The sequence below is a fragment of the Typopeltis vanoorti genome, chromosome 5, assembly GCF_054136105.1.
Source record: "Typopeltis vanoorti isolate ZY-2024b chromosome 5, IOZ_Tvanoo_1.0, whole genome shotgun sequence".
Taxonomy (NCBI): domain Eukaryota; kingdom Metazoa; phylum Arthropoda; class Arachnida; order Uropygi; family Thelyphonidae; genus Typopeltis; species Typopeltis vanoorti.
Window position 1 is genome coordinate 12,240,113 of NC_143553.1, and position 14,651 is coordinate 12,254,763.

Consider the following 14,651-nt stretch of genomic DNA (forward strand, 5'->3'; position numbering starts at 1 on the left):
GACTGATATCAACATGCAGAATTTAGTGCAATGTAGGTGTATGTTTAATATATTCATTGCTGAAAGCGAATGGTTTGTGGTGTGAGAGCAAGAATGGAGAAAATATTTGTCAGAAATGTTTTGTAAGCAAGTATAAGAAATGCAAGACGTGGCAGTGGCAAAGAAATGAAGTGACTGATATGAGTATAGGGCAGGATTGTCAAAGTATTGTGGAGAGAATGTAGCAGCAGTGAATGATAGTGCATGAAATATGAATGAGAGTTTGAAGGAAGTGGTTGAAAGTAATAATGTGGATGCGAGCGTGGAAGAAACAGCACGCTTAAACGAAATCCTTCACAGGAGAAAATGTGAGCTTGAACAACTGGAGAAATGATTGGTATAATGGTATAAAAGGATAGAGAATGAAAGAAAGAGTGAAAATGGGAAAAGAATAAAAGTGAAAGAAACTGGGAGAAGAGAGATAGTATTGTAGGAGGTTTGATGATATGAGATATACTTAATGAGAAGGTGACAAAAGCATGGTTTCCAGGTGCAAAGATAAAGGATATTAGTGAAACTTTAAGTGTGCAGAAGAAAGAAGCAAATGACCTAATTGTTTTGGCATGCACAAATTTTTTGAAAGGTGAGAAATATGCAATGAAAGAGTTTTTAGAAGCAAAAATGAAGAGTGAGAAAGTAAAAATTGTGAGACTGCTTCCTTGGTATGATAGGATAGAATTGAGAAGGTCCATGATTACCAATGCGTCAATGAGAAGATTGTGCAGGAGGAATGGTGTGCAGTTTATAGATGTGTGGAGTGAATTCAATGGATGTAATGACCTGTATATGCCTGATGGACTGCACTTAAATGGTTTTGGAGGAAGCAATCAAGTATGTGTCTAGCCACCCCTAAGATAGATAAGTATGAGTGCAGGAATGATTATGAACAGCTGAGTGCAGTTTCCAAGGTTTCTAATCTGAATGGGCAGGTAATGACATTATGTTACAATAACTGTGGGTCGAAGGGAATGTTGAAATGCATGAACATGAATGCACAAAGTATCAGAAATAAAGGAGAGGAGATTTTAGCATTGTTTAGCTGAACTTGGGCAAAAATTATTGGCATCGGCAAGACCTGGTTGTCAGAGAATGATGTAATTACAGGGATAGGATGTAATGGATATTGTATTTTCAGGGAAGAGAGAAGAAATAGGGCAGGAAGAAGGATATTATTAATGAGAGCTGAAACACTTCAACTAACAAAAATGGAAGATAAGAAAGCTTGTATATCATGGAAATGGTTTGTTTGAGGCTGTCTGGTGTGAGATGGCAGCCAATAGGATAAAATATATTGTTGGTTACTGCTATAGACCTGGGAACCCAGAAGAAAATGTGGATGACATGCAGATTAGAACAATGATTGCAGGCTGAGCAATTATCATGAGAGACTTTGGTGATATAAGATTGAAAGGAGGAAAGGGCCCAGGTAATAGCATCAGAACATCTATCTATAACTGCAGTAGTAACTCCACCTCCGATCAGGAAAAGTGACCATGGTGCCTTGTTCTGGGACATTGCTCAACATGTGGAAATTTCAATCAAGAAAGGGTATATGTGGAACTACAAAGCTGGCGATTATGATTGGAATGTGGTGTGTCAGTGTGAATACAGCAGTGAGCAGTACCATCGCACAAGAAATTACATGGAATGTATATCATTAGTGCCCACTGCTGTATTCACATTGATAATTTTCAATATATTTAGTATCTTCAGTTCATCTACCTCAATGCTCACATCAGTCTCTATCTTCAGTAACTGCAAAGTCACTACCTGGATTCCAGGTGATGACTTTGGTGATCAGATTCGGATTAAGTGGATGATGAGCAATATAAAGCAGGACTGTAAAAAAGGAAGCATGGTGCAAGGACGAATATAAACAACAAGGTGATCAGCATGCCCATGAGCAGTATAAAGCACAAGCAAGAAGGGTAAAACTAGTATGGCAAAGAAGGCTAAATCAAATTTCAAGAGAAAATTAGCAAACAGGCCCAAGTAAATCCAAAATAGTTTTTATGCTATGTAGTAAGTAAGAAAAATAATGATTATGGAAAGATAACTTTACTCAGTGCTGTTGGTAAGACATGACAGAAGCAGAAGAAATAGTTCAGTTACTATGTGATCACTTTGCAAGGGTATATCATGCTAGTGGTAACTTTGCAGTTACTGAGTGACAGAGGCTGATGTGAGAATTGAGGTAGATGAACTGAAGATACTCAAGTATATTGAAAAATATCAATTTGGATACATCAGTAGGCCTGGATAGAATGTCTGCTCGTGTGCTACAAGAATGTGCAAGTGAAATGACAGTGCCTCTGACGAAGTTGTTTAATCTAAGTCTCAGCTCTTGGAAAGGTTCCAAGAGAGTGGAAAGATGGCAAGATAGTTCCACTACATAAAAGTGACTCCAAGACAGAAGCAGCAAATTAGAGACCAATTAGTATCTCTGAGTGGTGGTTAAAGTATTGGAAAAGTTGGTTATAAGTAAAATTCTTTTAACCAACTTTTAACTAACCTTAAACTAATGGCAATTCCTGTAAATGAGTGGATAGGAAGATGATACTTTATGGGGGGGGGGGGGGGGAGCATGGCTTCATAAAAGGTAGGTTTTGTCTAAGTAATTTCTTCACATTTTATAATAATGTGACAGCAGAATTGAATAAAGGAAATAGCAACACCCTGATATTACTGGATTTTGCAAAGGCATTTGACGGAATACAACATGAAAAACTATTACATAAGTTGGAGCAGATGAGAATGGATATAAGGCTGGTTGCACAAATAAGGGGTCGCTCATAGACATGAAAAGGCAGAAGGTGGTGTTATATTTTATTTGTTTTATTTTTATTATTATCTTGCATACATGTGTCTCTATATTTCTTGAATTAACTACCTTAAAAAACTTCTTCAATCTTAAATCATATGCAAAGTCTTCAAACAAGGGGAATTTTCCCTGATCTATAAATTCTGGGGTCAAGTCCTTTTCGGATTCAAGAAAATTTATTTGTTTAGCTGCACCATCTTGATTCCTATACAAGAGAGAACTTCTTGTCAGTGATTTGACCTACAGATTATCACGATTCCAAAAAAATTATCAAAGTTAAACAAGCCCTTACTATTATTTCTAAACAGCAGTCATGACCGTTTCCTGCATTTTTACTTATACAGGTTCGATATTTTTAGCAGGTGGTGCAGTGGCTTGGAAAATCATACATGTATCTTAGGTTAAGAAACAAAGAAATTTATTCATTCTAAAATACAATACATGTTAATCAAAACTAAGCTAAATGCAGGTCCCTAAAATTAATTATGCAAAAATTAACAAACAAGAACTAGTTCACAATTGGTATCTCTCATCAGGTGATATTAACAAATCCAAACTGTCCTTAACCCGATTACTTAACACAAATATGTGGATGAATGCCCTACTTTTTCTTCAATTAATGCACATACAAAACATCGATCTCAAACTAACCTTAAACTAATGGCAATTCCTGTAATTCTACATTTCTATAACTATAAAGATCCTTGTTAGAGGAATAGGTACTAAAGTCCTAAAATACTGTCTTGACAAGTCCGATCCACAGAAAATTTTACACTGTAGCTCACTCTGGCCTAAGAATTACACAATACAATAAAAAATAAAGCTTTAAGTTATCAACCAGACGAATTCATTATGAGATACTTTTCATCGTGTCTTCTTGTAGATTTCTTTCAGGTCATCACCCTATTCATCGAGCTGTTGTTTCTTGCCTTGACTTCTTGGTGATTTCAATCATGGATCACTTCTTTACCTAATGTCCAAGAATCTGTCTGGCAGAAGGGTACAGCTGGAGCTATATGAAGTTTCGGCGTACGCTGTTTGTCCCGTCGCATGGATGACTATGCCCGGACAAGCCCGCAAAATTACCGCCGCTGAACAACTCCCGCTCGCCTCTGTCACCTCGAAGCTACGACCCACCACACGGAAAACCGCAGTGGGGGGGGGGGGGGGGGGGAGACACCAAAACCTTAACTAGGAATGAAAAAGGCAAAAAGACCGCAAACTCGTGGCGCTAAGACTTTTATATGCTCCATGTCTGTTCTCCCTAATACATCATTGATTTGCAGACGCCACCTAATTCTCCTTGCACACCTCACCTTCTTCTCTCATTGCGTTTCCACGTGGGCAGCTTGCATGTGCCTTGGGTTCATACAGCAACTGCCTGTGGTTATGTTTATAATCAGATTACAATAGCTTACTCTAAACTCTGACCTTGTTGTTACAAAGTCACCTCTACATTACCTTATTTCTTGTCAGTTGTTTAAGGACCATTTACTAAATATTTACATAGAAAAATTACATGAATGGACTATTATTGCTATATATACAAGGATTTCTATTATTATCTATTTACAATTAATTCTTTTTAGGAGATTTCTTTGCACTTCAGTTAAATCCTGAATGAAATACTCAAAGACAATTTAAGTGTTCATTCCAGATTTAACAGTGGTGTATGGTGGAGTGGAGTGGAATCAAGGCAAATGAGGGTGACTAGTGGAGTGCCCCAGGGCTCTGTACTAGGACCACCATTATTTAATTTGTATATTAATGATACAGCAGAAGATTTGAAGGTTGGACATTCAGTTGTTTTCCGATGATGCAAAACTAGAGACGGCATTAGTTGATAAAGGTGATGTAGATATCTTACAAGATGATTTAAATAAATTGAGAGTGTAGGCAAAGGACAATGGTTGTCAATTCAATGTTGTAAAATGTAAGGTAATGCACTTCAGGATGAAAAGATTACACACTTAATATCATACTGATGAAGGTAGGAATCTGGAGATGACAAGGGACACAAATTTGAAATTCAGAGGACATATTGCAACAGTTGGCAAAATAGCTCAAAGGTTTACTTGGATGCTGAAGAGAATATTGACAAATAAAGAAATGGAATTATTATCCCTCTTTATAATGCTATGATTCGGTCACATTGACTAGCGAGCACAAATTTGGTCACCTGTGTTTCCTGGGGGTAGGGAAGAGGAGAAGATTCAGAGACAAGTCATCAAGCTGATTGTGGAATGTTCCCTATGAGAACAGATTCTTCAAAAGAATGCAGGTTTCCAATCACTTATAATTCTGATATCACTGAACCTCTTGACAGAATTTTAAAGTATCAGCTTATTTCTACCTATTTTCCTATCTACAAATTTCTCATATGTTACTACCTACAAAAGATAAACTGTCACCTCTATCATTAGCTGATGTTTACCAGATTCCTTGTGAATATAATTCGACATAACATAATATGGGCAGATACACCATTCTGTAGGGGGAAAAAAAGAATTTATGAAAATCAGTATTACAATGGATATGTGAAACCTCGAAAGTCTGGTCTGGCACAGCATAGCATTGACACTAAACACAGCATCCAGTGGAATGAAGCTCATCTGCTCTATAGAAGCAGGTTTAAATATGAATGCCTTTTCAAAAAAGCTGCTAAGCCCTTTTACATCAGACTAACCTGAATCAGAATGATTGTCTCTAAAAGTCTGGGAGATTCTTATTTTATGTAAACATTGAAAATCATTTTAATATTATATATGAATATATTATTTTCTAACTCATGGCAACCATTTTTAATTGGTAAAATGATTGTTGTATGTACCTTGTATTCCTGTTCTTTGATTTGCTTGTTTCTAGATACTGATGATGCACTGTTATTTTCAATATGAAATATATGTACTTTCATTAAAGTAATTATTGTGGTTGGCGTGTAATTTGTTGTTTATAATTAGTTACAGAATTCTGTGCTTGTAGAATCAAACTAACAGATATTAACAATTTTCACACAAATATGGAAAAAACTGTTATTCGATATTAAATTTATTAAGAAAATAACCTTAATTGCATCCAAACTGGACTGTAGCATGTTAAAAAACATTCTGCAAACGATATAAAAAATGAACTTGAGGGCAATATTGCAAATTGGTTGCAAACCACAGGCCTATATTATTGATTTTAGTTTTATATGTCTTTTACTAGGTTTTGTTGTTTTGTGTATTTCACATCTCTCTGTTAGTCCAAATAATTCAACATTTATACATACAATGAATTAAATGACATCTGACCACCTTCAGACTAGACTAGGCTAGGCTAGGCTAAAAGCCCATAATAATCAGATGATAGGATGGTGTGAGAGAAAGAGAAGAAGAAATAACATCAAGTCAGCTAGGTTGAAAGGCAATACTCTCAATACATGCTACTTGATTTGTGTGTAGAAACTGCAGCATAATTAAAATGTTATAATTTATTAATCTTTACATTTTATAATTAATATTTAGTTATTTGCCAATCGCACAAATGGCACAATTTTGCCTCAGTGTCCAATCATGATATTAATAATTTTTGGGGATTGATAAAGTAACTGTGAGGTAAGGTATGCTTGTCATGGCTCCATTAAAAATAAATAAATAAATAATTACTAGTTACATACCAAAAATACTGGTTGTTGCCGGCAATTATATATATATATATATATATTTTTTATGTGAATCCCATTCATGAAAGGCTATCATACGTTACTAAGCAGACTAAAGATTAGCTACTCTGGTAAAATAAATAAATTCCGTGTGATGATACAGTGTTTCCCCCTTTTTACAGGAGTTCACGGTACCGTCTAGTCCCCCCCCCCCAAATTTTATCCAGGCTCCGGAACCGGCAGAGGCTGACAAATCAGACCTATGGCTGGGTCAGTATTCCTGACTGTAATCCATGTATGTCCTCGGACTGGTTTGCCTGCTTGCAGGATGAAAAACACCAGATAGACTGGCGGAAAAAAAACCTGCTATCCACACCTAAGACCGGCTAACTTGGCTATAGCTGAGGAAGATCCTTGAGCTCCTCACATCGTTGACGGAAATCGAACCTAGGACACTCCTTCCCCAGGCATATGGCTGCGAACGCAAAGCCACTAGGCTAACCGTGGACAGCTACTATGGTGACCAAACACGGAACCTGTTTAAGCCTCCAATAAGCAGAGTGGTGGTAGTCTTTATTTTGGATAATGAAATTCATCTCCCACCTAAAAATGTTCATCCATGTCCTTTCACAAGCATCCATCTCCTTTCCTACACATTAGAAAAGGAGAGATACTATGGCATGGGTAATAATTTGCCCCACAAATGTTTCTTTAAAATAGTAATGCCATAAAAAAATCAAATGAATCAGAAAGAACAAAAAGTGAAATTCTAGTAACAACAAGATCACTAAAATATTGAAGGAAAATATCAACTTACTGGAAGCGTTTATTTTATTCATCATCATCATGCATATCAAGGATTTAGGCCTAGCATGGCCTGTTCTGGCCTTAGAAGTCATCGTTGAATCGTTTAGGAGGACGTCCAGGTTTTCTTTTTCCTAATGGCTTGTACTTTAAGGCTTGTTTTGGTAATCTTTCTGTTTTCATTCTTTGAACGTGTTCCATCCATTTATGTTTTTATTTTTTAATTTTTTCTATTACTGGTTCTTGGTTTAATTCTTTCATAATTTCTTCATTTCTTTTGTGATCAAATAGGGTATACTCTGCAGTTTTTCTCATAAACTTCATCTCTGCTGTTGTTAATCTTTGTTTGTCTTTTTGTTTTATTGTCCAGATTTCGCTTCTATACATTAAGACTGGTAGGGCTAATGTATTGTATACTTTTAGTCTGGTTTGTTATTGAACTAGGTTTGGTTTAAATATCGAGTTAATTATACCTGGTATTTTTAAATATTTTACAATTTTTATGTTTATATCTTTTTCATTTTCATATGTGATCATACATCCTAAATAGTTAAATGAATTCACCTGTTCTAAGATCTAATTATCTATTACTATTTTAGTTCTTGCTGGATCTTGTGCTTTGAAGGCCATAGTTTTTGATTTTTCTGTTGATATTATCATATCATAATCTTTGGATATCTCATTTAGATCTAAAATAGCTTTCTGTAAGTTATCTTCAGAATTTGTAATTATTATTTGGTCATCGGCAAAGAGGAGAGTGTTTAAGTTTACTGTAGGAGAAAGTTTAATTCCTCGATGTAAATTTTTATTCCATTTTATTATTATTTCATTTAAGTAGATATTAAAAAGAGTTGCTGAGAGTGGACATCCCTGTCGGACCCCTTGGTTTATCTCTCTCGTATATGATAGCTCGTGATTTAATCTTATTTGTATTTGATTATTTTCATATATACTTGTGATAACTTTTAGAATATTATTTGGTATTTGTCTTTCTTTCAATATGTTAAATAATATATTTCTTTTAACTTTGTCAAATGTTTTTTCAAAGTCAATAAATGCAATATGTTAATTACAAAGATAATAAGCCAAAAGCCTATTTTACTGGCAAATTTGTTAATTATCTTTGTAATTAACAATATTTAACAATATATAGTACACCACTTCGGCAATTTGATAGTAGAGGTATGTAAGTTTCTGTTCACTTAAAACCTTGATATTCCAGGTCTACCTACTCACTGATGAGACCTCGAAAAAAGGTTAAAACCGGTCTGGGTAGTGACCTCTTCTCATAATGTAAAACAGTATTTATACATCTCTTAGGAGCTGGGTTTTACATTATGAGAGAATATTAAAGTTAGTGATGGACCTTGCTCCACCTTTGCATGGAGTTGCCCTGGTGTTGCACTACCCAAGTGATCATTTACACTTGGTTCCGCCGATAGTTTTTTCGGCATTGAAACTCTATGGATGTCGATGGATTTCGACCCGAGTTTCGTACCCGGCTATAAAATAAAACGGGATTTAACATCTCCATCTTAATTAAATACAATACTTGTTTCTAAATTGTATTCTCTTCTTTTCTCTATTATTAATTTTAGGCAAAAGGCAGGGTCTATACATGATCGTCCTTTTCTAAATCCATTCTGTACTTCTAAGATAAAGTTTTCAAAATATTTCATTAGTTTGCTACTTAAGATTCTGCTATATATTTTGTAACAGTAATTTAGTATGCTGACACCTCTATAGATTTAGAGTCATCTCCATTACCTTTTTTAAAGATAGGAATCACAATTGCTTTTTTCCATTCTATTGGGGGGGGATACTAGTTGAATAAATTTTATTTAAAAATAATAAGTGTCTTTCTTTGAATCTTGTTCATGCGTATTTATATAGTTCTGAACCTAGCTTATCTTCTCCAGGTGATTTTCCATTTCTTGTTTCTTTTAGGCTGATTTCTTTTTTTCAGGTTGGTTTATTTTACTGATTCATTCAAAGTCATTAAGCAACGAGGTGTTCATGGAACATCCTTAAAATAGTGCTTCACTTTATTTTATTATTTGGAAACAAATCACATTATCAAAATGCCAAACTATTCAGTAAATGTTTTTACAGTAAGCATTTGCCATGCAATCTCTGGATGGCTACCACTGTAAGTCACAGGTTATATTTCATGGGCTAACAGCTCTGCACAAGTGAGTAACCCAAATATTTATAGAAGAGTAGTCATTGCAGCCGTTTCTATCCATGAGTATGAAATAGTAGTGTACTGTGCTTTTTCATATAATATTAAACCGTTTTCTTGGATTTCTGTGCAGGCAGTACAACAAATATATTTGTGCTTAAAATTAAAATTTACTACTACTACTATAGTAATAAATATTAACTTACTGGAATTATTTTACTGATTGATTCAAAGTCATTAAGCTGCAAGATTTTCATAGCATTTTGCATTAAATTAATATTTTCTATGTTCTGCATGAAATGTAGCTAAATCAGATGTGGAAGGTGATTGATGATTTTAATATAACTGTGTTAGAAATCCAGTCTTACTGTCCCTTTCTGACAAAAAAGAAGAAAAATGAGAATTAAAGATAGAGGAGTATTTACAATAATGTGGTGAAGGATGGAAGAAGAAAATATGCTTCGCTTAGTCATGATACATAGTGCTACTTCAAATCCTCAGAAACAATTCAACTTTGCCCATGACTGCATTGGAAATTGTTCAAAAGTGTGTATTTTAATATTCTAGAGTTAAAGCTGAAACTCTATGAAATGTTTATGTAAAACAGGTAGAAAAACTTATGTGCTGGCAGTTCATGTTGAGTTTATTTAATGCTTTTAATTCACAACACTGTTTACATTATTATTTTATCTCGTATCAACAATTTTCCTCCAAATCAATCTATTACTTGTGAGCACTCCAGTATTGTCATATCTTGTTTATAAGGCACTTCTGACCGAATCAATCCACCTAGACCTTTCTCTTCCTCTGGGTCTCTTTCCTACCACCCGAGACTAGCTCTGCTGACACATTCTTGAATGCTAGTAATGTCAAGTTCCTTTCTAATATCTTCGTTTTTAATATAATTCTGTCATTGATGCCATCGGTTCACTCCCCTAATTTTTTCTCTGAACCCTCATATCTGTGGTCTCTAGTCTTACTGGTTTGAACACTGTCTTGTACATTTATATAAATTATCTTGTACATGTATATACATTTATTCAGCTGGATTTCCAGAGATTTAACTTGCCATCTTCACTAAAAACACCTCCCCATCACCAAAAAACCCTGGTGCCTAGATTTGCATGCAGTAGTCAAGATGGGGTCTTATCAAGGCAATTTTATAAAATCCTTTTAACATCTTAAAAGTTGCTATCATGTCCCCTCTTTTCTGCCTATCAACTAAGGTTTGTAACCCACACATTTTCAACCTATCTTCATAAAGAGCATTCCAGACCTGTCACCAGCTTGGTCACTCGTCTCTGAATCCTCTCTACCACTTCCCCATCACCAAGAAATCCTGGTGCCCAGATTTGCATGCAGTAGTCAAGATGGGATCTTATCAAGGCTCGATAAAGAGGGACAATAACCTGCTTGTCTCTGCTCATCAAAGTATTCTTCAGTAACCAAGTGATCTGATGAACTGCTTTAGCTACTTTTGCTATGTGCCCCCCCCCCCCTAAACTTTAACTCCAGTCCACTAACACTCCAAAGTCTCTGGCTTTGTCAATTTCCTGGAGTACAGTTCCACCAATGTGGTATACAGCAGGTAATCTTTTCACCCCAAAATGCATAACCTTACACTTTGCCACATTAAACTGACATCGATTCTCCTTTGTCTAGTCTTCCAATCTATTCAAATCATCCTGCAAAATTTTGACATCATCTGTATTAACTATTGCTCTACCCAACTTTACATCACTGGCAAATAACTGAACAGTTCCTCTCAGATCCTTTCCTATATCATTAATGAAGAAATTAAACAGTATTGGTCCAAGAACAGTATCCTGTGGCATGCCACTAGTCACAGGCCATCTTTTGGACTCTACTCCTGAATAAACTATTCTCTGATATCTCTCCATCAACCATCCTCCTATCCATCTCACCAACCCTATATCCATTCCCCATGTGCTGCAGTTGGCTGATTAGAATTCCATGTGGTATCCTGTCAAAGGCTTTAGCAAAGTCCAGTAGTATCACTATAAATCCATTATCCTTATCCAATTCAGCTGTCACTGTATTATAAAACATGAGAAAGTTACTGAGGCATGATCTACCCTTCACAAAACCATGCTGCCCCCATACAGTATCCTATTTCCATCTATCCATTCTTGTATTTTGCTGTTGACCAACTTCTCCAATACTTTGACAATGACTCCTGATATGCTGATTGGTCAGTAATTTGCTACAGCAGTCTTGGAGCCTCCTTTATGCAATGGAACTATTTTCCCCTCTTTCCACCCCCTTGAGACTAAATGAGAGCTGAGACTTAGATTAAGCAATATGGTCATCGGCACCGATAATTCCTTTGCTGCTTCACGTACGACTCGAGCTGGTATACCATCCAATCCCACAGATGTATTCAGATTAAGGTTCTGTAACATGCTATTCATCTCCATTTCGTTCACCTCAGATCCCGTGTAAGCCATCGGTTCTCTCATTCCTGCAACACCACCATCTTAGTAATTCACTTAGTAATTCTACTATTTCGACTGATTCAGTTATCTCCCTACCATCGGCATTCCTTAAAATCATTCTGCTGAATACATTTTTTCTTTGCTTGCAGCATATCCAAAGAACGGTTTGGGATTCTCTTTAGCTTGCATTGTTGACTAATCTGAAGAGTAGTGAGATAACAGGAAGGGAAAAAATGTATTAAACTGAATGTAATATAAATGAAAGTCATTTGTAATTAACATATGATAAATATTACTGTGTTTTTCTTAATAAAAGAACGATTTCTTGGATTTTAATGCGTATGTTATGATTACGAATTTTAACATACGACTTCCAACTTGGCTGGCAAAGTAATTAGCACTACTCTCCAACCAACAGAGTGGTGAGTGATAATCTGCCCCACCCCATAGTCATGGTTGTTTTTTTAAATGTCTTTAGGTGTGAATTTCATTTCAAAGCGTAAGACCACAACACTACTTATCAAAGGCTTGGAGTGCCTTGAAAGTGTTCCTTGTTGGGTCTCTAGAGTAGATTTCTGGATGATCTGACCCTTAGTACCAATACTAATATATTATGGGCTAACATCCTTTCATGGGCGAGATTTGCATAGAAAAAATAAATTAAAAATGTTATTTACCTGCTGTTACCTTCACATATAACAATATAAATCTGTTTTATATATATAAGTAAAAAATTTTCTTTGCCATAAATAAAATACTGAGAAATAATTTTTGCTTTAAAATATAGGTTGCCACTTGCCTTGAATAGTGCATGAAATGATAGCTACTTGCCATGATTCTCGAGTCTCCAAAGACAAGAGGTCCAGAAGGTAAAACACAGCAATTTCCCTAAAAGTGTTAAATTAATTTTTTTAAATCCTTTTTTTTTAATTGTGAATAATGACAAAAGTACTTAATAAACAAAGATAAATACATTCATCTTCTTTGTATTTTTACACTGACTATTAAACAGACAAATTGATATGGATAGCGAGCAACTTAACATTTAAGAGAATATAGCTTTAAAGTAAACATTGTACTGACATCTTCAGGAATACATATGCTGTATCACTAAGAAATAATTCTTATTGGTATGGAACTATTAACACCATTCTACTTTAAATTCTCATCTCTTGTCTAAGACTTGGGTCTCTACCAAGTGCCAAGACTGCACAACAGTAGAATTTAAAAGTATATGGCTTTCATAAAAACACCCATCTTCCTTTTCTGTTTATAAATAAACTTTACCTAAGCAATTCATGAAATGATTTGCTTAGGTGAAGCAAATCATTTTTGCAGAATCAGCAGATTCTAGAAAGAAACAAATCTTAAGAAACCAACATAATCTAAATAAATATGGTTGTGTTAAACATCCCAAAGATTTGGGAAACATTAATACTCAGACCATCCACCTAACAGCTAAGACTAGCTACAGTACCCACAGAACCCACTCCTCTTAGGACTAGGCTTCTGGTATAACACCTTCTGCTTATTTTATGTGTGTTTTTTGTGTAATATATCCCATTGTCTCTGTTACAGGCATGAAATATCAGAACTATTAAACCCATATTTAATTATGTTACTATGCTGCAATTATTCCATTAAACCTTATTATGAGCATAAACAGCATCTAGGTCTTAATACTTTCCTGTCAAATGCCTTAGCAAAATTCATACCATGGTGTATATCAATTCCATGTCACAAGCCTGTTTTGTAACAACCTGCATGTGAAATCCTGTCAAATGCCTTTGCAAAATTCAAAAGTTACTTATCCAACTTTGATACTAAAACAACTGAGCAAATTGCTAAAGCAACAACTACCTTTAACAAAGCCAATCTAAAAAGGCTCAAAGTGGATGCAAATTCTAATTAGGATCTCCAACACCTTAATGACCACTCCAAAGATATAATTGGTCTATAAACTGGTTTCTTCGGTCCTAGCTCATTCCTTGTACAAGGCATTCAAGCACTTCCATTTATTATAAACCATGTTCACGTTCATAATCTTAGTGAATAACCAAGTCAAAGGCAATGCTAATTCACTTACACATTCCATTGGTACCTTTCCCACTGCTGTGTTCAAATATTTTTTGGATACATGCCAATGAATTATTTTGGCCACTTGATCATGGTGGTATTTATAGTCAGTTTGAGCTACCTTGCTGCAGGCACTGATTAGAAGTTCTAAAGTCTCATCTTTCTGATCGCATAATCGCAATTTGCTGTTATTATTGATGTTCAAAATATTTGATTTCATTGCATTAGTTCGTAATGCCGAGCTCTTGCAAAAGCTTTAATATGTTGTTTGGTTGGTTGGTTGTTGGCTGTGTACACACTTGATGTATCCTTTCAGATATATCAAACTGTGTTCACACTGAGTGCTAAGGACATGCCTCCATGGAGTCAAAAGACTCATCATGGGAGGTCCTTCTTAAGAAATACAAAGTCTATTGGTGCAATAACTTAACTCTATTCCTTTTAGAATCCAGGAAATTCTGACTCAAGGCCAAATTAAAAAAGTATATATTTAATAAAACTAAACATAATATATACAAGGTTAGTATTTATAGCTTGCTATAAAACTAATTGGATCCAAGACCATCTAAATAAACTATATTTTTTGAGACTCTTTTATCTTTGGGATATTCACTTTACTGACTTTGTCCT

The 14,651-nt window shown here is 35.2% G+C and overlaps 1 protein-coding gene across 2 annotated transcripts in view; it reads right to left on the minus strand.

Annotated features, from left to right (window-relative positions):
• LOC150106226 (gamma-tubulin complex component 6-like) overlaps positions 1 to 14,651 on the minus strand; it is a 909,633-nt gene that overhangs the window by 767,228 nt on the left and 127,754 nt on the right. For both annotated transcript variants that reach the window (XM_090392253.1, XM_090392252.1), the window contains one exon: positions 12,745 to 12,833. In XM_090392253.1, the coding sequence (XP_090248379.1) occupies positions 12,745 to 12,833 (89 nt within the window). The remainder of the gene's footprint in view (positions 1 to 12,744; positions 12,834 to 14,651) is intronic.